This window comes from Nelumbo lutea, chromosome 3, assembly GCF_056320005.1.
Source record: "Nelumbo lutea isolate HS-2025 chromosome 3, American lotus-T2T, whole genome shotgun sequence".
Taxonomy (NCBI): domain Eukaryota; kingdom Viridiplantae; phylum Streptophyta; class Magnoliopsida; order Proteales; family Nelumbonaceae; genus Nelumbo; species Nelumbo lutea.
This window is the reverse complement of record NC_142686.1, coordinates 103,823,127-103,850,802: the sequence shown is the minus strand read 5'-3', so window position 1 is coordinate 103,850,802 and position 27,676 is coordinate 103,823,127. Positions and strand designations below refer to the sequence as shown.

The 27,676-nt window shown below is 38.4% G+C and overlaps 2 protein-coding genes across 4 annotated transcripts in view; one reads left to right on the top strand and one right to left on the bottom strand.

The window, feature by feature from the left end:
• Window positions 1-347: 347 nt before the first annotated feature.
• On the top strand, window positions 348-3,805 carry LOC148867312 (uncharacterized). Of its 3 annotated transcripts, none has more exons than XM_088981551.1 (8): window positions 348-844; window positions 986-1,080; window positions 1,200-1,303; window positions 1,399-1,499; window positions 1,603-1,706; window positions 1,787-2,224; window positions 2,348-2,479; window positions 3,528-3,805. In XM_088981551.1, exons 1-8 carry the CDS (start codon window positions 605-607, stop codon window positions 3,685-3,687), a joined length of 1,374 nt encoding a protein of 457 aa, XP_088837677.1. In that variant the 5' UTR covers window positions 348-604; the 3' UTR covers window positions 3,688-3,805. The 3 variants fall into 3 exon arrangements, 1 of the variants encoding a protein (XP_088837677.1); XR_016110902.1 differs by having other exon boundaries at window positions 381-844; window positions 2,356-2,479; XR_016110903.1 differs by having other exon boundaries at window positions 381-844; window positions 1,787-2,228.
• Window positions 3,806-5,702: 1,897 nt separating this feature from the next.
• Window positions 5,703-27,676, bottom strand: part of LOC148867311 (serine/threonine-protein phosphatase BSL1-like) — a 41,505-nt gene continuing 19,531 nt past the window's right edge. The window contains exons 8-21 of the mRNA XM_088981550.1: window positions 20,941-21,042; window positions 20,609-20,690; window positions 20,328-20,498; window positions 13,265-13,475; window positions 12,958-13,159; window positions 12,706-12,876; window positions 12,386-12,624; window positions 8,567-8,651; window positions 8,366-8,464; window positions 8,100-8,299; window positions 7,939-8,014; window positions 6,654-6,789; window positions 6,429-6,568; window positions 5,703-6,324 (exon numbers count right to left, since the gene is read on the bottom strand). Coding sequence (XP_088837676.1) covers window positions 6,241-6,324; window positions 6,429-6,568; window positions 6,654-6,789; window positions 7,939-8,014; window positions 8,100-8,299; window positions 8,366-8,464; window positions 8,567-8,651; window positions 12,386-12,624; window positions 12,706-12,876; window positions 12,958-13,159; window positions 13,265-13,475; window positions 20,328-20,498; window positions 20,609-20,690; window positions 20,941-21,042 — 1,998 coding nt within the window. The 3' untranslated portion in view covers window positions 5,703-6,240. The remainder of the gene's footprint in view (window positions 6,325-6,428; window positions 6,569-6,653; window positions 6,790-7,938; window positions 8,015-8,099; window positions 8,300-8,365; window positions 8,465-8,566; window positions 8,652-12,385; window positions 12,625-12,705; window positions 12,877-12,957; window positions 13,160-13,264; window positions 13,476-20,327; window positions 20,499-20,608; window positions 20,691-20,940; window positions 21,043-27,676) is intronic.

Here is a 27,676-nt window from a genome sequence, read left to right as displayed (position 1 = left end):
TACCAATGAAGGAAGAAATGTCTGTAAATGATCAAATATATAGACCCAAGTGTTTGGTAAAAGACGACATGATTGTCCATCCATTTGCGCTGGAAAATGAATAGAAAAAGAGCGAAGTTTCAGAAATGGATAAAAGGGTCCCCGTTGTAAAGAAAGAACCTTCTAGTTCCAGCCTCCGAACAAGCCGCTTACGGCCCATTTAATAAACGGATAAAGCATAATACGGTTATTTTGGATTTTGGGTCTAGATAGATAATTAGCCAAATTTAGTGGGTCCCAAAGATTTGGAATACACGTGGCACCGACACCACCACCTTTTTTTAACAGGAGTCCGTGATTGGCTTTGAGGACAAGAATGAAGAACAAGTAGTACAGGGTCCATCCACATTTGGAAAAAGGTTGAGGGGGAATTATTTATAGAAGGCCTCCATTTGTGGGGTGAAAGAAATTTGAAAAAAAAAAGAAAGGTTTTTGATCAAGAAGGGTGGTGCTGGGGCCTGGGGGTGGTGTCATTGTAGGAAAAGAGCCTTCTTCCTTCTTCAAATTGAAAGAAAGAAGAAGAGGGCTCTGATATTCTTCATTTCAAAGAACAGGGTGGTTTCCGATGATTCGCTTGTGGATTGCAGCGCTCCAATTGGCGGAGCTCTTTGTGAGTTCTATGGTTCATTTGGTGTATGGGTTTTACATATTCAGCATAGCTGTGGCTTCAGACATCTCACAGGCTCTAAATGAGTGTCTTAGACCTAATGTAAATATCAAAGAGATGGAACCTCGGGCAGCAACTAATAATGATGGTTTACCTCCCATTGTCTTGATTCATGGGATCTTCGGATTTGGGAAAGGGGTATGTGAGATGTACTGTGAATTTGATGAACTGGGTCACCATTTTTTCTTCTTCCAGGACATATAATTTCTGTTTCTTTTAATGGGAAATTTATTTATTTATTTATTTTGTTCATTTCTGTTTCTTCTATGGGCTATACAGAGATTAGGAGGATTGTCGTATTTTGCGGGAGCAGAGAAGAAGGATGAAAGAGTTTTGGTTCCTGACTTGGGTTCCTTAACCAGCATATATGATAGGTGGGTGCCTGAAGCTTTGAAGCTAATCATGACTAAGGTTGCATCCTTGGCCTTCTCCTTAGACCTTCATTGTTTGTTATATATTCGTCGCAGGAGTTAAAGATTTCTAATGTTTTCAGGGCTCGCGAATTGTTTTATTATCTGAAAGGCGGGCAAGTTGATTATGGAGAAGAACACAGTAAAGCTTCTGGGCATTCGCAGTTTGGAAGGGTTTATGAGCAAGGTTTGGAAGATCAATCTCAATGCTTTGCTTCATCTGTGTTAAATCAAGTTTTTTTTTTCCCTTTTTTCTGGTTCAATCTTGTGTTGGGCGTGCAGGGCATTACCCTGACTGGGATGAAGACCATCCCATTCACTTTGTTGGACATTCATCTGGAGCCCAGGTGGTTCGTGTATTGCAGCAAATGCTGGCAGACAAGGTTAGCCCATTTTAATGCTCAGACCAAAGAAAGAAAAGGAAAATCATGGATTGTGGGTCTTTAGAGCTGTGATTATTGAACACATATTTGTTTATAATTTCAGGCTTTCAAAAGATATGAGAACACTTCTGAGAACTGGGTTTTGAGCGTAACTGCATTATCCGGCGCATTCAATGGTACAACAAGAACCTACCTAGATGGGATGCAGTGAGTTTCGTTCAGAGCCTAGTTTTCTTTCTCATGGATGTCATCTCCAAAACCTTTTGAGTTTCAAAACTTGTTTTCAGGCCAGACGATGGAAGAGCAATGAAGCCCGTTTGTCTGCTCCACATCTGTCGCTTGGGTGTCATACTCTACGATTGGATTGACATTCCATGGCTGAAGGCCTACTACAATTTTGGGTTCGACCACTTCAACATGTCCTGGAAGCACATGGGAGTTTCAGGTCTTCTGGATTGCCTCTTAGGCAATGCGGGTCCTTTTGCTTCAGGAGATTGGATTCTCCCAGACCTCACAATTCAAGGATCAATACGACTCAACTCCCAAATCAACACCTTTCCAAACACATTCTACTTCAGCTATGCCACCAAGCGAACAAGGAAAATCATGGGGATCACCGTCCCTTCCGGCATACTTGGCATTCATCCCATGCTTTTCATCAGAGTATTGCAGATGAGCCAGTGGAGACATCCTCCAGACGTCCCTCCTCCTTATAAAGGATATCGGTGGGTCAGTTTTTCCTTGCCTATATTTTGGTTCCTCTAAATCCATATCTATCTCCCAGCAGTTGTTTTATACAAGCCAGTTTTTGTCTTGTTCTCTGCTGTTAAAAATTAAAATGTGTGTAGGGATGAAGATTGGCAGGACAACGACGGAGCACTTAACACTATATCCATGACACACCCCCGGATCCCCATTGAACATCCCAGCCGTTTTATTGTAAATAACTCTGAATGCCAGCCTCTGCAGCCGGGCATCTGGTATGTTATTCTTTCTAATGCCATGAAATTGTTTACATTTGGAATAACACAGTTATGCACATGATTGGATGCTGTCATCACCATTGCACTCATGATCATTCATAAATTCTCCCATCCTCCACAACTGCTTTTGTTATGATTTTTATGTCTTTCTTAATGATCATTAATGGCATCATTATCACTGTTGCCATCTTCATTGTCAAGTTTATGACCAACAGTTAGGTGTTAGTGTTAGATAATTAAGGCCTGGGACCCTCAAGGTCTTATCTTAGGATCAACCAAGTTTAAAATAACAAGATTGACATTAACAGGGGAGACTGGACCATTTTTTTTATCATTATGTAGCAGCTGTAATAAGTTATACCACTCTTCCAATGTATCCTTAAAACTTGGTATTAAGTTTATAATGCAGATTTTTTTTAGTTTGACTTGGCCAACTTTTTTTTGGAAATGTTGAAATAATGGTCTAAACTTAGCAGCGATCAAAACATGGGAGTAATGGTAGGCCAAAAAAATGGTTCATAACAGCCATAGTTCTTGTATTAGTTAAGGTCTTCAGGATTTTTAGTCATTGGCATGTATAAACATCACTGGTGGTGTAAGGGATACAGTGTATGCATCTATATTTACAGGATTCAGAATCCTACTGAAGAATTCGAAATGGATTGTATCAAATTGGTAATACCTAGGTCCAAATTTGATTTATTTATATTTGGATTCGAACAGAATTCAAATTAGATGACATTTTGTAAGATGGTAAAAATTGGTCAGCTCAAAATGTGATTGTTTAACACATTCACTTTAATATTCTTAAATACTATATTATGTGATAATTTGGCATCATTGGTCATGGTGACTTAAAGACTCTTAGAGGCTAATTTCAAAGTATCAACCTCCCCATGTCCTTAGCAAACGGATTTTTTTTCTTCTTTTTGGAAAAGGAGAGATTATTGTCAAATATCAGAAGAAAAGAGAGATTATTGTCTGAAAAATAGCTATAATTTGAAGGAGATTATTTACTGTTGGGTATCTGGCTGGCCTAATGCAGGTACTACAAGATTGTGGAAGCTGATCACATACTTTTCATTGTGAATCGGGAAAGAGCAGGAGTGCAATTCGATTTGATATATGACAGCATCTTCGAACGCTGCAGAAAGCACGTATTTCGGAAGAAACCACAAACGCTACCTAACCAAATCTACCAATAGATCAGAATGTGTTCCATCTAAATTAGAACATGGAAGCAAAAAAAAAAAAATGAAAAGCTACTATATTAGCTCCTTTACCCCTCTTACTCCTGGTATGATATAGACGTTTTTCCCTTCATTTCCCCTCCCTCCTTTTTCTCTGTTAAGTAGCCCCTACTTTTAGCCTTTGACAGACTTTGGAGGCTCTAGGTTAGATGTCTAACAATCAGAGATCCTAATACAGATATACAAAACTTGGAGCTAATTGTCTAATCCCTCGATCATATTTCTTTTTGGGTTAATTACTTATATATGCCCTGAGAGTCGAGGAAACTAATAGTTTCAAACACTGTTTCGGAAACCGGACCGGACCGGATGGTTGGACCAGAAAACCCAAGAACTGGTTACCTGTTTTCTTCCAAAACCGCTTTTTCCCTCAAAACCGTTGATTTTGGTCAGCAAACCGCTGAACCGGCCAGTTAACGGTTTGAACTGTTTTTCAAAATTTTAATGTTTTTCTTTTATTTTTTTGTTAAAACGAGCTGACTGTTCAGGTCGAACAATCGGACCGTTTGAACTGGTAACCAGACCCCTGACCAATTCGTTTTTAAAAACCATGGTTTCAAAAACTACTTATATATGGCTTGTTGACCTTTCAAACGTATGTAAAGGACAAAAGTATCCTCAACTGTTCATTTAAATTTTTAAAACATGCACTACACTCTTCAAGAACAAGAACCACATAGCCATGGAAGTGTTCGGGATTCCTCATTTCCTCCACGTTTCTGGTTTAAAGGAAAACAAGAGGGTGTGTATGGGTTTCTCTTTGGGCTAAGTCTTGCTGAGGTTCCAAGTTCCATAAGCCTGTTGAAGTTCAACAATACAAACGAATTTATTTCAGGAATCTGTTGAAGTTCCAGAACTCAACAAAACAATATGGTTTTTCCAGCTGTCAAGTTCCAACAGTCTGTTGAACTTCAACAAGACAAATCTCCCATTCGCTTGCTAAGTTGTTTATCCGGGTAAATGCAATTATTCGAGTAAGTTTTTCTTGGAAAATACTTATTCAGGTAAGTGTATTTACCCATGTTCTTTTATTTTTCAGGTAAATAAAGCAATGACTATCTTAGCCATAGAAATTCATTATTAAAAGAGGCATTTTTGTCCCATTCAAATATTGACAATTTTCCCTGTGAGAAAATTATTTACCCACATAGGAGATGCTATCACTTTCCTGAGTAAATGATACCCAAGAAAATAAACTTTCCTTGATTCCTACAAAACTGAAAAAAGAACATAAGATTCTTGGTCAATGGAAACCAAAATCCTATTAACCATCTTTTCTTCCCTCTACATATCCAAAAATAAAAAACGCCCCTTTGAGAGTATTCTCTTAAAAGACTTTCAAAGGGTATTTTCATAAATCATAAGCATTGTATCGTTGGATTCTCATTGGCGGTGGGAATCTAATCGGCTTACCTAGGGAGTGTTCGACAGGTGGTTGGTTTTGTTTTTGTTGATGTGGCAGCCGTTTTTATTTTCAAAAACAAATCCATTTTGTCGAACACCCTTTAATGACCTAATTTCTTGTTTGTTAGAATAAGAATGGTTTATAGATTTTGGTGGTTTTCTTAATTGCCAATCTCTCTCTCTCTCTACAACCCTGTTTCGGTTTAACTTGTAGAACTAGAAGGCAGGTATCAGCATTAAATACAGAGTCAGAATGTAAGGTGTGAGAGGGGAGAAGGCACCGAAGCTAGGCCATTTTTTCTCAAAAAAACAGAAAATTAGTGGCCATTCAGATGCTTAAAATTGATTTTCCAATGCTCTTTGTAATAGTGATACTTTGAACCTTGCTTAAATCATGAGCGGAACAATGTAAATCTGTTTTCAATGCCATGCTATAGCGTTGCCCTTTGAAAATAATGATACATCAAAATTCAGTACCCAAAAGCCATCCTGCAGAGATAATTAAATGCAACAGAAGAGGGGGAAAGAAAGAAAAGAGGGTGGAAAACAAAACAAAAAGCATGAGATAACTCCAATTATGCCTCTGCAGCACCAATTTTCCCATTTGGTGGCAATTATTATTAGAACAAGGAATAATTAAATGCTTCAGAATGCAATCAATTATGATATTTCACCCAGAAAAAAAATTAACATATAAATACATCATCAAATGGAAGGCAGAAACCAATTTACATTACAGTACACAATAATTAGACAGCTGCTTCTAGTTGTGCTATTGACTCCATTGGCCGAAACATATTTCACCATCTCTTGCACAGTTTTCAAGTTGTACAGATATTACACGAGCAGATTGACAAATGGATGATCATCACTGAGTAAATAGCTTGCTCTTCCAACTTTCTCAGGCAATCTGTGTAAGCTTGTCAAGGACGTATCTTCTATGTTTGTATGTTTCTGCATAAGTTACAAAATGAAGTTGTGTGGTACCAAATTTCTTCTAGATATTGAACCTAGCAGCATTACAGATGAATGTATTGATTCCAGCATCAAATAAGAGGCACCATAATATGGCGTTTAAGGAAAAATAGCTCTGTAGGTGTCAAATCATATATATGCAAGTGAGCTTCGATCAAGGTCAGGCTGTGGCCGACCCCGTGTTGGAGTTGGTGGCCTTTGAATGTTGAGTTCCTGTAGGGGCCCATAAATGTACAGGAAGATGGTATGAGTCTTATCATGTCCAGCCTCCAGTCAGCTTCCAATATGAAAAATGAATAATTCTGACCAAATCTTACCTGCATCCATGTTTCATCTAAGACATGCTCTGGAGATGTTTCTGGTGACTGTAGAGGAGGTGGTAAGGGATGAATCAATTTTGGAACCACGACCAGTCCTCTACCAACCACCAGTATAGCTCCAGCATTGTTTGCCGTCCCTGATGCAGTAATCAATTCAGCATGGAAGTTTTGCATATTGAAGCAAAATAAAGGGGCATAGAATTCCAAACTTCCTTTGCTTACCACAGTAGTTGGTTGCAGAAAAAAGTGTTATCAACTGTCCTTGAGCAAACCGTTCAAAACCATCCATAACACATTCATGTGCTCTTATGATTAGCTGTAGTTTATTTTTCTTGCAGAAGTCTGTGACCCGATCAGGCTGCAATTAACATGATAAAAAAAAAATTACAATATGCTCCATAAAAATGCAGTGAAGATTCTTACAATTGTGAAAGCTTTAGATGTGCTTGTGCAATCCTAAGAAAGGAAATATTAATTTCATGACGGTATAATAATATTAAGAGATTGAGATAATATTAGTGGCTATGGACAGTCAATTTCATTGAGTGCTGTAGGATTTTAAAAGTACAGAAATATCAAGAGAAAAACAAAGAAAAAAGAATGATACCATCGTCATTGGGAAAGGCCCCCCTCCCCAGTCCCTAGGTATCTGGGACCAGCAATGGGCAATGGTCCTATACCACTGACAATAACGCACAGATCTACTTTGCATGCACAAATGCAAAGAAGAAAACCCAATAAACCAATGGTATAACTTCTGAGAACATATATTTTGTGAAAAGTATTCTGCATGTTTTGTTTCTAGAAAATAAACAACCCACTACAAAAACCACTTCACATCCACTTGTCTAAATCAGTAAATCTTGTCATGTCTTCTATGAATAATGAGAAAAAGACAAGGCTTTGCTGGAATGATGTGTATGCAAAATACAATTGGCTCTCAGAGGGTGTTTTACTACTAAGTATTCCTTCTATTTGGTTGGGGGTGAGGATGCTTCCTTGGAAATGGATTTGATCACCTAATCTTCCTTCTAAAATTATTCTTTATGTGGAATGTTCATCTTGATAAAATATTAGTATTAACATGGAAAATCATGCTCCCTTTCATTGAGCGAAGGAGGAACCTGACCCTGAGCATGTTATACATTGTCCAGGTCCAGCCTCATTTTATTGGCCAATTTGAGAAACAATAAGTTGTCCCAAGGACTTTCATCTCTATATTACATAGACAATAAGTTTCAACAGCCAATCTCAGGCATCTCTATGTCATTATCTAGTGTAAAATAGAGAACAATATGCAATGACTTAAATTAAATGCTACACCTTCATTTCTCAGTCATTTGTTGTATTATTGTATGCATATTAGCATCAATGATGAAACTTGCCCTTGAACATTTTTGCATGGAAAAAAATAATCTAGAAGCAATACATCGTGATAGTTGATATAATAGAATACTTTGGTAATGATGCTTTTCATACATGTTTGACAGATTGAAAGACCACATACCCCAAAAGTGACAAGACCAGGTCCCCTAGCATTTGGTCTCAAACCCTCTATACTATCATTTTCTGTGGGATCAGACCTGTATATCATAGCAAACATTTGTATTTAGGCAATCCAAACACAAAGACGAGTGCCAATGTGTGGGTGGACAAAATTAATCATACCATAGAAGGTCCATTAGAATGATAGATCCAGCATCCATTGTTATAGGTCTTTCAAGTTTCTCTATTTGCTCCACAGAATGTATGGACCTCCCAATTCCACCATGCATGCAAATAATTTTCTTCTCAATAAGTGCGGCAAGTGGAAGAAAGTTGAAAAGCTGATTGAACCTAGTCCAAGCCCATATCCCATCACTCTCCCCCTACAAACACCATCTCAGATCAGTATGACTAGCTTTCAACACTGAAGCGCATAAATATGTCAGTACCATTCTCTCAACGCATTCAAGACGAAAACCAAAAAGTGCATTTATGTCAGCAGCTTCATGGTTCCCACGAATCAAGTGAACATTTTCAGGATATTCAATCTGTACAATCAGGTCCAAGGACAAAAAGTCAATGCAGTCAACAAAAGGTGCACCCTGAATATTAAAATTTTAGTTTTATTACTTGAAACAGAACAAACTTACCTTGAGAGCTAGAAGTAAGGTTACAGTCTCTAAGCTGTGCTGTCCACGATCAACATAATCCCCCAAAAACAGATAGTCAATATACCTGAAATGTCAAATTTAGTGGTTGCTGAAAACATAATTCCATGAAGACACCAAACGTACCATCAATCATAATTTGTAATCATAACTGAAAACAGCCAAAATTATTCTACCAAGTGGAGAGTACCTACCACATCAACACTAAAAATAGTATAAGAACTAAAATGTGTAAAACAACGTTTCATCTAGTTGAAGTGAAAGAGTAAGAAACATAATGTCAATGAAATTTATCTAAATGTTAGTTAGTGTTTCTCAGGACAAAGGTAAAACAAAACAACTGAACCAAACAAAGCTTTACTAACTGTATAGGATCAATGAATCCAGTTCCACTCTAAAGGGCAATATCCTCTATCAAATTGTGAGTATTCAGATCATTGTCAATAGCTTAACCCATGTTAGTTTCTATGATACCGAGACACATGCATAGACATGATCCATACCTAACATGACACCAGAAATTGCAAATGGGAACTTCTAGAATATACTTTCTAGCATAAACACTTCTAGAATTATGTATGTGGTGCATTTCAACAAATCATACTACAAAAAGGGTAAATTGCTTAAACCTTCCCTGAAGTTTCTAGTTGTTGCTGAAACCTCCCCTAAAGTTTGATAATTGCAATCACCTCCCCCCTGAACTTTCTGACATAGTTGCAAGTAGATCCCCTCTATTAGAATCCTCTAAAAAGAGGCATGAAAATGTCCAGAATACCCATGCAGTTATTTTGACCAAAGTGTTTATTTTCCAAATTTTCTCTTCAGAAGAATTGCTACCCCAAACCGTTCCGATCTCTTTTCTGAAATTGATTTATTTTTCAAATTTTCCCTACATATCAATTGTTCAAAGGCAAAGCTGCAACTTTAAATTCTTTTTTTTTTTTTTGTTAATATAGTTTGTATTTGTTTCCTGTAGAAACCAGCCTCAATAGTAATTGCATGGGTATTTTGGACATTTCTGTGCCTCTTGTTAGAAGATTCTGACAGAGGGATTTACTTGCAACTGTCCTAGAAAGTTCAGCAGGGGAGGTGATTGCAATTACCACACTTCAGGGGAGATTTCAGCAACGGTTAGAAACTTCAAGGGAGGTTTCAGCAATTTACCCAAAAAAATGTACTCTAAAAGCTAAACTAATTTTGACAAGAGATAAACAAAAAAAAAAATGATATTTATAAAATGGCAGTTACAGTATTACCTTATTTTTAGCATATTGTGTACAAAGTGGTTGTGCTCATTCAAATCTGCATTCTCATACTTGTCAGCCCAAGATTTTACCATTACACCAAGCAATGACTCTAAGAAATGATATAAAGGTTAAATATAAAAGGATGACATCACAATAATTAATGAGATACTTGTACCTGTATCCATGCCCTAATCTCAGGAAATGGAAAGTTGAATTTCCATTTCCTATATCCCTATGTGTGATGTATGTGGGGATCTTAGGTCCTTTTCAACTTTGACTTTGCTATAATAGGACCATCAATATGCATCAATTCACTCCTTACTGGTGGAGTAAGTGATCTTTATACACATTCAGACAAACTTAGTTTTACATTTTTTTGGCTGCAAAGCCTAACATTCATTTTATCATTTATTGAGGTTGTTTTTAGGTTCTTATAAATGCACTCATTTCTAATATAGTCCTTGTCAATTATCAATATCAATATCCTCATCTCCCTTGTACTTGTAAAATGGACATGCTACTTTTTGAATGCACGATACTCATTCATATTATGTCTTTGAATGCACAATACATAACATGGATACCACAATCTGCAAATGGGTTGGCAAAACAAGTGGTTACAAGGGACAGTATGTAGTGGATCAAGTTATGTGACAGATTATGTTTTTGTTTTGGTAGGAAGTTAGCTGAAGCTAACTACCTTTTTGGGGTGTAAGATTGCTCTTGTACAATTTTAATATCATCAATAGATCTGTCAGTAATTCATTAAAAAAAATAAAAATAAAAGTACTCCATTCAGAACAACATTTCTAGCTGAATAGCATCTTATGAAAATTTCATTGCAATCCGATTAATATTCTTTGATCACAAAACACTGTAGATACACCTCACCATTTCATCCACCCCATTTTAGTACTGTTGCAACATCCTCTTCAATCTCTTCCTTTGTATGAATTACAAACCATGTTAATAGAGTTGGTCATTCAAGGTTTCATTGACCAATGCCATAATCATTTCATCATCTAATGACATTAGCAAAACCTCCTTTAGTAGCCAAGGAGGAAAGGCACTAAGTCTATGAACGATTCTCTTTTCTGCTTTGTTTTTTATTAACAATAAAGATTGATCAGAACTTGATACGTATGGAGGAATGAGGATAGAAGAAGATAGATCAGTAAAGGACAACCAATTAACCAAGGCATTTTCACTTTTGAAATCCACAAACCTGGACAGACACACACACACACACACACACACACACACACACAATAGAGTGTAGAATTTTCTTATATTTCCATAATATAATAAATTGCCACATGAATTTCCTTCTATTACCATTATAATAAAGCTGGTGATGACCCCCATCAAAGGGCCCGCATATAGGATAGATGTTGACTGATTGAGCTGGTCAGGATTCCAGCATATCCCTCATTCCTTTTTTTTCCTTTATTGGCTTCCAAAAAGGTATCTCCTTTCTTATCCTTCTAGTTCATAATATCAGCACAAAGACTCACATTGGTAAGGTAATACTTTATTCAGGCAAAAATGGGAAGTAGAACACTACTCCCCAAAATTTAGAGAGGTAAGGAGACAAAGAACATACAACCATAGGTGATAGATTCTAAAAATAAAACAAGGACAAAGTTTTCCAGGCCCTGGTAGATCCCATCCCAGGGTCTAACAAAGTATTTTTGTTAAAACTCATCCCTACTAAGTTATCCGCAAAACTATTAGCCCATCTGGGAGTCCAAGTGAACAAGCAGTTCCAACTGGAGGATAAAGAAATATTTGAGTTCAAGGTCCCACAGCCCTCTATTTGAACCATTTCGTAAAGAGTGACAATGGTGACAAAATCAAAATACTAAGCTTACTTAATGGATCTACAGTACTTATTTACATTAAAAGGAACACAAAATTGATAGGATATTAATTTTATAAAATTACCGTCTTTCCTACTCAAGATCTTGCAATGGTGTTGCAGTCCCACCTTACAACAAATTATTAATTTTGATGGGGAAATTAGATGAACTACTAAAACCCACAAGTACCCTATGAAAGGTCAATTATGAATTGTACAATGTACACAAGCAGAACAAAAAATAAAAAAAAATAAAAGCCTTGCACCCAAGACCAAGAATATTCAAAATTATTACCATGAAAGGTGCTAATTCAAATCCACCTTTCCAATTGTGTTGCAGTCCCACCTTACAAACAAATTATTAATTTGATGGGGAAATTATCTGAACTACTAAAACCCACAAGAACCCTATGAAGGGTCAATCATGAATTTGTACAATGTACACAAGCAGAACAAGAAAATCAATCTTGCATCGAAGACCAAATATTAAAAATTATTACCATGAAAGGTGCTAATTCAAATCCACCTTTCCAGGGAAACCATTGACTATCCCCAACCATTCTCTGGTTCTAAATATGCACTTTAAAACTTGACTTGAGTAACAGTAAATATCCCATTCTAGCTCACTTTGTTTCCTATATTTCAAATATGCAAAACACTGAAAATAATGGCATAAACTCTAAATATCATACGCACGTTATGTCTCCACCAGTTGAAGGAAATCCATATTCATCAAATAAGCGCATTAGATCACCAAACTGTCCATGAAGATCGCCAAATACTTTAACTGGAGCCTTTAATTGCAGAACTGTGGGCTCCTGCATAAAGATCTGCTCAGCAGCATAGCAAAGTTCACCAACTTCATAAGTGTCCAGAAAAAAATTCCTATCAGCTGGAGCTTTCCAGTTTCGTGGCCTAAGTAAAAAAGAAATAATCTGCAACAGAGTAAGTGATAATAAACCAACTGTAACTAATAAAATAAGAAACAACATGTCTAGAATTCTAATAATGCTTACCTTCTTGTGCAATCCCTGAGGGGACTTCTGTCTAGAGAAGGCCCTTTTAGCAGGATAAGACAGGTCATTGTTTGTGGGGATCATTCGCCTGCTCTCATTTTCAAACTGATCCAAGGACAGCTGCCTTACCAAACCCCCCAAGTTCCCAAAAGCCTCTTTTGCAACTACAACCTGTAACATCAGAATCATTATGTCTTTGTAGCTTGAATTTGACATAAATTCCAGATATAAAGGAGAAAAAAAGATACATACAGCTCTAGAGTGAAGGCGGACATCAACCTCATTATCACTACTGTCAGATGAGTGCTCAGGACCATGTGAGTTGCTGTCTGATGCAGAAGTTTCTTCTGTACATGCTGAAGATGCTAACTTCATGGCTTGCCATACAGAACTAACAGCCTCAGCCTCGGCAGCTGACGCCTCCACCAGCTTCTCAATAGAGTTCTTGTCCGTGCTGGTAAAAAATGAAAACATCACATTCTGTACAACTATCCTAGGTCAAAATAATTTTAAGAAACAACAAAAAAAAAACAAGAGCAAGTTATAGAATGTATAAAACCTTAAGCCACCAGTTGAAGGGATCTCCATTCTTCCATCTGAAGGTAGTGGTACATAGGCATCCGAAGTTGGTGAAACATGAGAACTTGGACTTGATGCATTCAATTTTGAACTTGTCATGGGTAGAGTTCTCTCAGAATTCAAGATAGGTGAGTTTATTTCAGATTGAAATGGTGAATTTTCTGCAATGAGGAGATCATCCAGAAGCATATCTGCACAAAAACTAACCTTAAAGTTACTAGAGTAGAAATATAAACAGAGAACAAATGAACAATAAACAAGCACTAACTAGATAGGTGTTAAAGTAGTTTTGTTCTTTTTCCTTGTTTCTACATTGTTAGTCAACCAATATTGTTAACAGTCGACTAGTTGCAACCTTTTGGCAAGTATTAAATAGAAGTATATAAAAGGTTGGCTGTCAAGAGAAATAGACTGATTATTCTCTTGACTTCTGCCCCCTTTCTTCCTAACTCTTCTTCCCTCCTTTTTTTCCCTTTTTCCTTTCCTTTCAGGTTGGCGCACATGGTATCAGAGCCTACTGCTCATTAAAGCAGTTGACTGCTACTGTTAACAGTTGACTGCCGTAGTTAATACTCAACTGCTACAGTTAACAGTCAACTGCCGTTAACACCATTCGTTGTGCACTAGAAAGTATAGAACATTCTCTACTCGTTGTAGGAGGAAGAAGGGACCAAGAAGGATCGTCCCTTTGGAAAAGAGGCTTTGATGCCTCAAGTTGTGGCTGTTTGTGAGTTGATGATGGTTTGTTAAGCTTCCTCTACTCAGCAGTTCAAAGAAGAGTATATTGGTAGATGTTGTAGGTGCAGTTGTATTTACTCTTCAATGTGATGAAGTGAGTGGTAGTTTGTGGTGTATAGGTGGACTGTTAGTGTGTGAAGCTCCCTTTGCATTCAAGAAATGTGTAGTGATCCTTTTTCACTTTCTCATGGCCTGATCAAGTAGTAACCCTAAACCTACAGTAGTGGTGTAATAAGGCCTAATGAATTTTCAGTTGACCACAGTGAAACTCAATGGTACCAACTATATATGGTAAGTCAATTGATGTGTCTCCTATTGGAAGAGGTAAGTTGAAGTGCATTAAGGAGGGTCTGCTGAAGAATGGATCAGAAGGATATAATGAGTGGCTAAAAGAGAAATTGGGAACCCCATCCCTATAAAATTGGCTTTGTACCAAGGTTTTTAAAACCGGACTGGACAAGGAACCGTTCTGGGGTCCAGTTCCCAGGTCAAACGGTCTGACCGTTCAGACCAAACAGACAACCCGTTCTAACAAAAAAAATTAAAAAATTAAAAACAAAAACAGCCAAAACTGTTGTTTGGGTCGATGGTTTGACGGTTCAACCGCCCGGGTCAGCAGCTCACTGACCAAATCAATGGGCTTTGGCCAAAAAGTAGTTCCCGGTTTTTCAGTCTGACCATCTGGTCTGGTCTGGTTTTGAAAACATTGCTTTGTACGAGTGCTCATCTCTCTAGCTACTCATTTTGACTGGTCCTTGTTTCAACTTGATGTTAAGAATGCCTTCCTCCATGGTGATCTTCAAGACGAGGTGTATATGGAGCAACCTCCTGGGTATGTTGCTCAAGGGGAGTCTGGTAAGGTATGTAGGTTGAGAAAGGCTGTTTTTGTTTGAAATAGTGTATTGTTTAACACTTTGTATTCAGCAAGGATACCTCCTCTAGGAAGATGATCTCGGCAGTTTATGTTAATGACATAGTTCTTACCGGTAGTGATGTACACAACATCAATAAACTGAAGCAATTCCTACAACAACATTTTCAAACCAAAGACCTAGGAACATTGAAGTATTTCTTGGCCATAGAGGTTGCCAGATCAAAGTAGGGAATCTCCCTCTTACAGAGAAAGTATGCTTTGGATGTATTAGAGGAAACCAGGTTATTGGGATCCAAACCAGTGGAAACTCCTATAGATCCTAATGTGAAGATGAATGATAGATAGAGGAAGTTGTTAGAAGATCCAACAGACTATAGGAGACTTGTAGGTAAGCTAATTTACCTTACTATCACTACACCTGACATCTTGTTTAATGTTGGAGTGCTTAGTTTATGCAAAACCCCACAACTACTCATTTGGATGGTGTTGTGAGCGTGTTGAGATATTTAAAGGGTGCTCCAGGTTGTGGGTTATTATTGTATAAGAAAGGGGGGAGACTTACCTCTAGAGTGATATTCAGATGTTAATTGTGCAAGGTCCCCAATGGACAAAAAATCTACTACAGGCTATTGTACTTTCTTGTATGGGAACCTTGTCACTTGGAAAAGTAAGAAGCAAAGTGTAGTTGCTAGGAGAAATGCCAAAGCCAAGTACAAGGCAATGTCTCATGCTACCTGTAAATTGATTTGGTTAACGAATTTTCTTCAAGAAGTAAACATTCCAATTAGCCAACCCATCCGGCTATTTTGTGACAACCAAGTTGCTGCACATATTGCCTCGAATCCAATGTTTCATGAAAGAACAAAACATACTGAATTCAACTGCCATTTTGTGAGAGAGAAAGTAACAAGTGGGGATATTGTCACAGCATATATCAAACCAGAAGACCAAATAGCTGATATTTTCACCAAAAGCCTGGGTCAATCAAGGATAGACTATATTTTTAACAAGGTAGAACTATATGATATATATGCTTTAGATTGAGGGGTAGCATTAAACTAGTTTTGTTCTTTTCTGTTTTCAGGTCCTTTAGGTGAGGGGGACTCCACGAGGGCAGAATTATTAGCTGCACTACAAGGGGTACAGTTTGCTGTACAGCTAGGAGTGGAGCAGCTACTAATAGAGGTAATTCTCAGGTGGTTGTGGGGTGGCTACAAAAACCACATACTACAGTTTGGTGCTTAAAAAATGAACTTAAAAGATTCACATGCTTGACGAGGAATTTGGATGTTAGAATACAATGGGTATGCCAAATGCTATGGCTGACTGTTATTGGAAAATTTGGTGATAGAAGGGGACTCCAAGGTGATGGTGGGTTGGCTAGAAAACCTAGATTCAGTGATTTTGGGCTTACAGAAATGAAATTAAGAAATTCAAATGGATAACTCAGCAGATGGATGTTGGCTAGAAAACCTAGATTCAGTGATTTTGGGCTTACAGAAATGAAATTAAGAAATTCAAATGGATAACTCAGCAGTGGAGAGGGAGGCAAATGCTTTTGCTGATTCTCTAGCTAAACAAGGAGTAACTAGGGATCAGTTGTCCTGGGCCCACTTGTAACTTTATGATGTTTCTGTATTAATGAGTGAGGCTGCACCTTGCACCTCATATTGGGATGCTTGTAACAGACTCTTTATCATTTGCTTCTAATGAAACCAATTGAATTTTTATCTATAAAAAAAATGCTATGGCTGATTGTTTAGCCAAACAAGGGGAAAATAGGGAAAATCTGTATTGGCAATTGTAATCCTTTTTAGTTCTTGAAGGGTTGGAGAGGTTGCAGCTCGTACCTCTCCAAGTGTATTCTGTAACAGTGGTTTATTCCATCAAATAAATTCTTCATTTATCAAAATAAAAAACAACCGACCAATATTGTTAGCAATTGCTAGTTGTAATTTTTTAACAAGTAATGAATAGAAGTATATAAAGGGTTGATTGTCAAGAGAGAGACTAATTATTCTCTTGACCTCTTCTCCCTTTATTCCTACCTCTTCTTCCCTCCTTTTTCCTTTCCTTTCAGGTTGGCACACAGAAGGGATGAGCTAAGTGCTAATTTTTAATGTAAGTAATATATCATTAATCACTAGTTATCTATTTCCTAGATGTTCAATTTTGATACCAATAAAAACTAAGGACAAATCAATTATGTAAACATACGAAAAATATTTGTGGTCATGTGTATCTTATTTTTTTCTTTTTTATCAATAACCACAGATTTCATTAAAATGAAATAAAATTACAAAGAAAAGGAGCTAAGGAATCTTAACTCCCCAAGGTACGGGAACACACCCAAACTGATAAACTCAACAATTACAACTGAGACCCAGAATCCCTATTAACCCCTTGCCTAGCTAATCCATCAGCAAAGGAATTGGCATTTCTCTTTACCCAAGTACACTGGACTTCCATATCCTTGATCAGCCATTTGAACTTTCTCTTTTCATTGCTGTAGCTCCACATCTTAGAGGTGTCTTCTTTTAACCAGTCCACTAAAATCACAGAATCTCCCTCTATAATCAGTTTCTTGGCATTAAGTTCTTTGGCCCTTTGCACACCTTCCAAAGCTGCTAACACCTCAGCCCTCTATAATCAGTTTGTGGTCATGTGTATCATTCCCTAAAACATAATTACTTATGTTCAAATGTACCCTTCCCACAGGCATGAATACTATAAGACAATGTATTGGACATCATTTTACATCAAGAAGGTATTTATACTTCAATACAATTTATTTCCTAACTTGAGCAACAAAATGGAAGAACAATGTATTCAGAGTTCAGAGAGGATTTCTGCATTGTAAATTTGTAATGAGATAGTAGAAGGTGAACAAATCAAACTATATATGGCTGAATTCCACACCTCAATGTCGACTAATCCAATGAAGGTCTCTGGACACCTAGCCTAAGTCTAAAGATTGACTGTACCTTACCAGACCACAACCTATATTTTACGCCTTATGTGCTTGTAACCATGTCTTGCATTAGTCAAGAAAGTGATTGCGAGTATGTCTCCATCTCTGATTGACAAGATAAAATGGCCATCTATCTATTTTTGGTAGTAAATAAAAAAGAAAATTAATTGAGATTGAGAAAAGAGGAAAAAACAAAAAACAGAATTACAACATATGATCCCTCCATTCCAATTCTAAAGAATACCAAATATCTGAACCAAAAGAATCCCTCGATACCCCCCACAAACTCTGGTAGGATCATTTTCCACTCTAAAAATCCTTTTTCGGTAATTGAACAAAGTTCTTCCTTGTTTTATGACCTACCTTCAAAAATTATTGTGTTTCTTTCTCTCCAAACCTCCCAACAAAATGCCAATGGAACACAAGACCACACAATTTTTGCTTTCTTCTTCCATGCAAAACAAGCCAGCAAAAAAAAATCTAAGCCGAAAAGTCTGAAGAAGAAACCCCAAATGAATCTTGAAAAGCAACAACCAAAACAAATATGAAAAAACATCTTCCCCACCACTTTCACATAAATAGCACCACCCGGCCATGTGATTGGATTCCCCCAAACAACCCTTGATTGGAGTCCTCTGATCCTCTTAATCTGATTTCTTGCTAAGGCTTTGTAAAATGGTTTAACAGTAAATAAACCATTGATACACTCTTTCCACCAACTTGAGTTGTGCCTGTCCAGTTGCACTTCACTACTTTAAGCTTAGACAACAGCTTCAAACACACCTCGACTTCCCTGTCAAGAAGTGGTCTTCCAAAAGTAGGATTCCATACCACAGTACCATAACTTCAAAGCACTGAGCAACTGTATCTTGACAACATATACCCAATGAAGCTGATAGCAAGGACAACAAACACATTAAATCGTGGCTTCAGTTAGATAGCCAAGATGGCTTTGTTGGTGCTTGGATGCAGAATGTGGCATCTATAGTCTTTAACTTCCTGTATGGGTGCAGAAGAATGAATAAACTTCCACCACAACTCATTTATTTGTGTGGTTTTCTCTGTTCTAGTGGTTGAACTTCATCTAAGAAAAGTACATTAAACTTCACCCAACATAAAAGGCATTGCCATTTGAAGGCTAACAGCGAGGTTAAGAGCACTGCATGATATCGGCATAGTACAGCAGTTATTTAATAAGATATATGTGTTAGAATACGACGCTAAAGATCTAATAGCATGAATCAGTCGCAATTGATTTGAACATCTTGTTCAACAGGTTACCAATACCAACCGACCATTGTATGTTCTGATGATCTTGCTAGGCCAGGGATGAAGTCTGCAGATTGGAGCTCTTACAGGGTTTTTGGACAACTAATATAACCACTTGATGGTAGAGAGCTTGTAAGTTGAATTTGAGGGTGGATTTTTCCTACCTCTAAACAGATGAGGCCCACCCATAGCTGCTTTACTTAATTACTTCCTCTTAATTTTTTCCCCTGGAATTGGATCCTGAATAGAAAAAGGCTTATATTTTTTAGCATTTCATAACTGGATTTTAGAACTGTGATGTCAGATAGGTAAGAGGTCCTAGAACTTTCAGAACTGCTGGTCCATGGATTCTTTCCTTATTTATGTGCCTTCATTAATTGTATACATGGTGTACAAGATCCTTTTTTTCTCATTTTGTTTAGTACTAGAAACTATACTAATGCCATAAACCAAACATCAAGCTTGCAAATATAATAGGGTAAATGTCCACTAGTTGAACTGGAGAGGTGAGTCCTATACGCTGTCTGGTTGGAAGCAAATGAGACCGAAATGAAAATTCTACAAGATGGACAGAGTATTGGACAATTGAAAACATATTCAAAAACTGAGTATTGCTAAAATAAGGATGTTGAGATGGATGAATGGCAAGACTAAAAAGGAAAAAAATCAGATATCAGCATATTAGAGCTGATTTAGATGAGTGAGATGGTTTGTTAAGTGGACAGAAGACTAATGATTGCACTAGCAAGTGATTTAGTACAAGTAAAAGAGACCTAAAAAGCAAGGGAAGACCAAGGAAAACATTACCTCAAATGATAAGGAAAGGACTCAAGAACTTACAACTTCACAGAAAACATGACTCTAGAAAGATGAAAATGGTGGGACAGGACACATGTAGACAACCCAAATAGTTGGGATTGAGGCTGAGTTGAGTTTATCTCTCTCCCCCCCCCACCAAAAAAAAAGAGCTGACTAGTTGAGTTTGAGTGTCTATGTGTGTGTAATGAGATTTTTTGTTAAAAAACTAAGAGAATCTTCAACACAAAAAGCTGCAGAAGTCAGTAATTTGGGTGCATCTGCAGCCTATATTTAGTATCTGACAACTCCATATTAGAAGGATACCAGCATATTCCAGTTATTTCAGAGAAATTAAAAAAAAAAAACTTAACTACGTTGCTGCATAGTATTTACCTCCTCTAAGACCACCATAAATATATACCCTAACACCTACTGATGCAGATGCATGGCGGCAACGGCGCATAAGCTCCAAGGAAGCATCATACTCATTTGGAGGTTTGCCTGTCCTGGAGGAAGTCACAATCCCATTTCTATCCAGCCATATTCCAGCAGCAGTGTCCAACACTTAAAAAGGAAAATAAAATAATATTTAGAAGAAGAAGAATTATGATTCACAGTAATGGACTATGAAACTCGAGAGTGCTGAGGTAGCAAAAAGAGAACAGATTACTTACCTGCAATAGCAGCTTCACCTTCAACTGATCGTCCTCCCCTCAGTGCACCTCCAGTAATATGCAATCGAGCTCCAACAAAGACCTATTAACCAGAAACAGCAGGTTGCATTGCTCAAGGAAAAAGATTAAAAAAAAAGAAAACAAACTAACATGTTAATGCAATGGGCCAACTGACAACACCATGTACAATAATGCATGATCCTAAATATGTCAATAGGGAGCATTTAGCCTCAAATATCAAAAAGAGGCCTTGCATTTAAAATTGTACAACTATATTTAGCAACAATGTAAAAAAGAAAAAAAGAAAACCTAGTTTTATAGCCATCACTTACCGCAGCATGTTGGTACCTTGGGGAAGGAGACACCCCAGGTGCAAGTGTCCACTCCCACTGACCATTCCTATGCATGAGTAGCCCATAAGCATCTGCCAGTGGCTGTAAAAAGTATATATATAATTAATAATCCTCAAGACCCAAATATAGAATTGCAAGGAATTGTCTATTATTTATTATAGCTGAAAAAGAAAACACTTTCCATGGGAAGTAAACTCATCCAACCAAACTTTAGCTACTTTACCTTCCAAGAAAGAAACTGCAGTATGTAAAGGTTCTTACCATTTGGGTAAAAGTACCAGACTGATGAACAAACTTAATAATATTCAGACACTAAATGAGGGTCACTTCTTAGTGCAATGGTAAAATCCCAGGCTGAAAAGAATAAGAATGTGGATTCAAGTCTGAGAGCAGCCACTTTGTGCAAAAAAATGCCAAAGGTTAGGTCCATATCCAGTGCACCCCTCCCAAGCACCCAGATAGTGTGAACAAACACTGGGTAATGGACCTAGAAATAAATTGCCTACAGCATAAATAGCATACACCTTCTGAAACAAAAATATAAGTTGCCTATTGAAGAGTATACTACTTCTGAAACAAATATAGGTCATTATTGGAAAAAGAATGTAGAGATAAAGTTGTTTTAAATAGATAGACTAAAGATGAATTAGATATTACACTGGATACTAGATTCTTCAAAAGCCTTATATGCATGCTTCTGTCCCATGTTTTCATTTAGGATTCAAGTTCCAGGATGCACCCTGGAAGGAGGGATTGAGATTGAGAATAAGTGCCCCCGGTATTGCTCACTAGCGATGGTTGTTGTGAGATTCATTGTATTAGACGTAAGGGCAGTGATGTCATTTTATCATTTACTATGTTTGTCAATATAAAAGGGTTGTGGGGACACTGCCACACGCATACCTAAAATTCTCCTCATTCTATTATCTGTTCATATCTCTCTTCTTCTCTTTGCAACTCTTTCTCTTCTACTGTCTTCTTGAAAGATAACATGGTACCAGAGCACCATCAGTCACAGATAAGACCTTTTCTCCTCTTAACAAGCTCTTACTACAAGAAATCTGCAAGGACAGAAGCAACTACTTCCAGATCTGATTATACCACTTGGTTTGTTATTCTTTATTCTTCCTTGGTTGTAGGAGAAGGTTTATCCCTGTATCAAGTGACCAGAACATGTAAGAGGCTGATCTGTTTCCATTTTCTGTTGGTAGTGATCAAATCAATGTCATGGTGACCCATAAGTCAGCTCCCATTCCTTAAGAAGTCCCTAGTAAGTGCTGTGATCACTTTGTCTATGTGGGGATGTATTATCTCTGCTAGATTAGATCAGTTCTTGACCATTGAAAGGAGATAGTTGGTTACAGCAGACTGGGTTGGTTGATGTTACAGCTTTAGAGATTCATAAGCCATGGTAGATGACTTGCAACTGTTTGCTGCATTGATGATTTTGTGGACCAGTTGTGATCTGAGTGATACAGTACTGTTGCTAGAGTCTCAACTATTTACCTTTGCAGTCATGGGGCTGCTAGTGGTGTGTGAAGGAAGTCTACCATCTTGTGTTGCTGCAATTGTTGTCGGGAATTTCCAGCAGTGTGTTAGGGTGATTTTTTGTGTCTAAAATAATGTCTTCAGAGAGTTCAGCCACCTCAATTTCCTTAGGAAGTCAGTCCCTACCTGGCAGTAGTATGGACAATATGAGTTTTCCAATCTCTATTGTTCCTCTTGATGGTGTCAACTACTTGGAGTGGTGCAAGGCTGTGAAAATGTTTGTTGGAGGAAAGGGAAAGTTGGGATATTTTCCAGGGATATCTCACTGGAAAAACTAAAGAACCTGCTGCTGATGGGACTGATCATGAAAAGCGGGGGCAAGAAAATTACACAATAAGGTCTTGGCTTGTCTCCACCATTCAACATGCTCTCAGGAAGAACTTTATGTGGGATGACACTGCCAAGGAAATTTGGGAGCATGCTAAGGCAACATACTCAGAACAGAGGCATTTTGCACAAAGTCTATCAACTCAAAGTTGAGTACTCAAACAACGAAACAAGACTTTTGCAGCCTATAGAAAGTTGGTGTCACAACAATGTGTATTTTCTTTCTTGGCAAGTCTGAATTCAATCTATGAGCCTCTACACATTCAGATCTTGGGTGGAAAAGAACTACCAGGTCTTCAAGAAGTGCATGCTTTAGCTCAATTAGAGGAAAGTAGGAGGATGGTTATTGTTGAGCAGAAAAGAAGAAGAAGAAGAAGAAGAAGAAGAAGAAGAAGAGGGAAGAGGCTGCAGACTTAAGGCCTCAAAAGAACTGCTTCATGCAAGTGAAGCATTTGTATTTTTACTATACTGGCCGTACAACACAAAAGGACTACAAAATTACAAAAATACCCCTGCAAGCACTAAACCTGCGTACAGTACATATAATACACCTGTCAACACTCCCCCTCAAGTTGGAGCATAAATATCAATCATGCCCAACTTGTCACAGAGACCTTCGTGTCAGGAATGATTTAGGCCTTTTGTAAAGATGTCTGCTAGTTGGTCTTCAAAGCTGATGTATGGAGAGCATACTTCGCCTGCGATGATTTTCTCTCTAATAAAGTGCTTGTCAACTTCAATGTGCTTTGTTCTATCATGTAGTACCGGGTTGGCAGCGATACTTATAGCTGCCTTGTTGTCACAGAGAAGAGTCATGGGTTTGTCAACTGGAAAACCTAACTCTCCCAATAGATTCTTTATCCACATACCTTCGGCTACTTCGTATGCCATTGCACGGTACACAGCTTCAGCACTAGATCTAGCTACCACGGTTTGCTTCTTACTCCTCCAAGTAACAAGGTTCCCTCCAACAAAGGTGCAGTAACCACTAGTAGACCTTCTGTCACTTTGAGATCCATCCCAATCCGCATCTGTGTAAATTTCAACTCTCAAATGTCCATGTTTCTGGAATAGTAAGCCAGCACCCGGGAACTTCTTAAGATACCGTAGTATTCTCTCCGTTGCTTCAAGATGAGTGAACCTAGGTGCATGCATGAACTGGCTGAGGACACCAACAACATATGCTATGTCTGGACGAGTCATAGAGAGGTACAACAATCTTCCTACAAGCCTCTGAAATTTCTTCACATCCTTAAGAGGTTCACCTTGGCTGTCACTTAACTTATGGTTGGGGTCAATGGGAGAGTCAGCTAGTTTAACCCCAATCTTTCCAGTGTCCTTAAGCAAGTTTAGGACATATTTCCTTTGGGAGATGAAGATACCCTTTTTTGATAGGGCAACCTCAATTCCAAGGAAGTATTTGGCGGGTCCTAGATCTTTCAGTTCGAACTGAGTGGCAAGGAAGCCCTTCAAACTTTGAATTTCATCCTCCCAATCACCAGTAACAATTATGTCATCCACATATACTATTAGGGCAGCCATTTTACCTTCTACCCTTTTTACAAACAGTGTGTAATCTGACTGACATTGCTTGTATCTCCTCTGCTGAACCGTAGTATGAAATCTACTAAACCAAGCTCTTGGTGATTGTTTCGGCCCATATAAAGACTTCTTTAACTTGCACACTTTTTGTTCACTTCCTTGAGCCAAAAAACCGAGGGGTTGAACCATATAAACTTCCTCTGCAAGGTCACCATTCAAGAAGGCATTCTTGATGTCGAGCTAATATAGATCCCAATTCAAATTTGCAGCAAGAGAGAAAAGTACTCTAATAGAATTCATTTTGGCAACAGGGGCAAAGGTTTCTGCATAATCAACTCCATATACTTGAGTAAAACCCTTTGCCACTAAACGAGCTTTATACCTCTGCACAGTTCCATCAGCCTCATGCTTAATAGTGAACACCCATTTACATCCAACTGGAACCTTACCCTTAGGGAGATCAACAAGTTCCCACATTCCATTCTTATGAAGAGTATCAATTTCTTCCTTCATGGCATTTGTCCATTCTGGTACTGAGAGAGCTTCAGCCACATTCTTGGGAATAGGGATACTGTCAATGGAGGTAAGGAAGGCACGAAATGAAGGTGAGATGTTCTCATAGGAGACAAAGTTGGAAATGGGGTGTTTAGTGGTGCACAACCTAACACCTTTCCTGTGAGCAATATGAAGGTCAAGATCATTAGCAACAGGGAGGTCAGGACTATCATGGGGAGTCAAGTTACTGAGAAAGTATGATCTTCCCCCGAGGAGTTTGATGGCACTTGAGGTACAACTTCTGAATTCTCCACAGCTCTTGAACTTGGTTGGCCTTTATGACGACGAGAAAAGACACGGAAAGGTGGAGGATCAAGAAGAGAAGGTGGAGAAGAAGAAGGATTAGGAAGAGGAGGAAGAGAAGGGGGGAAGGAGAAGGATTAGGAAGAGGAGGAAGCTGAACCAGTTTCTCCTCATGCCTACACTCCCCCTGAGGAGAAACAGGAAAGAATGACTCATCTTCAAAGAAGGTAACATCCATGGAGACATAGAATCTCCGAGAAATATGATCAAAGCAATGATACCCTTTCTGAGAGAATGAGTAGCCAAGAAATATGCACGGGATAGCACGAGAGTCCAATTTCCCCCGGGTGGGAGAAAGGTTTTGGACAAAGAACCGACAACCAAAAACACGAGGAAGGATAGAAAGAAGAGGGGCCTTAGGAAAGAGAAGCCGATGTGGGGCTTTGTACTCTATCCAACGAGAGGGCATTCGGTTAATGAGGTATGTAGAATAGAAGACAGCCTCAAGCCAAAAACGTTTGGGAACATTCATGTGGAGTAGTAAACCCCGTGCCACTTCAAAGAGGTGTCGGTTCTTCCGTTCAGCCACACAATTTTGTTATGGCGTACAGGCACAAGAGCTCCGATGAAGAGAGCCATGTGAAGCAAAGAACTCCGTGAGGTCACTATGAAAAAACTCTTTTGCATTGTCTGACTGAAATATTTGAATCTCGATCTAAAATTGGGTGAAGACCATCCGCTGAAAATCTTGGATAATTTTTGGTACTTCCTCACGGATTCGCATTGGATATACCCAAGTATATCTGGAATAATCATCAATGAAGGCAATGAAGTACTTGTAGCCACTCTCAGAAGGTAAAGTAACAGGGCCCCACACATCAGAATGCACAATGTGAAAAGGAAACTCAGATTTAATATTTCTTTGAGGAAATTGAGTTCTACAATGCTTGCTTAACTGACACGTTTGAGAAGAAAAATTAGAAACAAACATTGACTTACACAGTTCTAGGAAAACCAATTTCAAGGTCTCAAAAGACAAATGACCCAGACGACAGTGCCACGAGTACATTTTACTCTTTTTGAATTGACTCATACTCTATAACATGAAGGCCAGTCGTATTCTCCAGCATGTAGAGTCCATCAACCATACGTCCCCTACCAATCGTCCTCCCCGAGGCCAGATCCCGAATCACACAATGGGTAGGGAAAAAAGTCACAGAACAGTTTAAGGAATTTGTAACACTACTGACTGAGAACAAATTCATAGGGAATTTTGGAACATGAAGAACATCAGAAAGAGTAAGACCGAGGGGAAGAAAGAGAGTTCCTTGACCAGCTATGGAAGATGATCCATCAACTAGTCTCACTTTACCTCTTCCGGAAAGAGGGTGATAAGATTGAAAGTAAGAGGACATACTAGTCATGTGTTTTGACGCTCCAGAATCGATGATCCATGGAGAGTCAAGGTTGTGTGAAGAGGCATGGAAAGATGTGGCAGGATTACCTGATATGGATGCAAAAGAGGTGGTGGGAGGAGCATCCATCTAGCGAATTGCTCTACCATAAAGCTCCAAATGGTCACAGTAGTTGTGTTGGCTATGTGGTGTTTGAGTCACAGTAGAAGTGGAGGACTGATTCTCCCGAGTAACCATATTGTCCATGTGCTATTTCTTGATACCTTGTTGCCTGGGTCTTCTAATTACATCTGAGCCTTGCTTCTTAGGTAAATCCTGAGCCCACTTTGGTTTCCCATGGAGATCCCAACAAGTATCTTTGGTGTGCCGGGGCTTCTGACAATTAGTGCACCACAATCTTTCCTTATTCATGATTCTAGGTTTAGAAGTACTCAAAACAAAGGCACACTGCCTTACAGAGCTGTTACAGTCCACAACTAGACACTTGATGATTTTCGGTTTCACAGAGAACTAAACACAAACATTGCAACTGCAGTACTAGTTTGTATGACCTACCCTTTGTAGGAGTCCACAAAACAACACACGAACACTGCACTTGCAATTAACCAGGTCTAAATGACCTACAACTTTACAACTTTCATGCAGCTTTTCAGTAGGAACAGCAATACAGCAATACAAGTGGTGGTTCACCACACCTAATCAGCTGATATCCACTTTCCAGGGCAGCCGAACAATCACTTAGGGTTTAGGGTTCAACAACAGTCCCTTAGAGAGCTGAATAGAGCAGCACACAGTCGAAGGAGGGAGAAAAAAAAAACGAACAGTCCCTACTCAGATTTTAGGACATTAACAGTCCATCGAAAGAGGGCAAGAAGAGAACCATAAACAGAGAAACTTCAGTTCAGTACCCAGATCACCCGAACTGTGAATAGGCAGTACACTCATGGACCCAATCTTCTCTGCAGGCCAGAACCCTTATTTGTACATCTAGGATGTTTTTCCAGTCTTCTTAGCCGAGCAACCCCAGAAAACATGTAACAGAACTCTTTTCTGCGCTAGGAAGTTGAACTGTCAGCTCTCTTGTA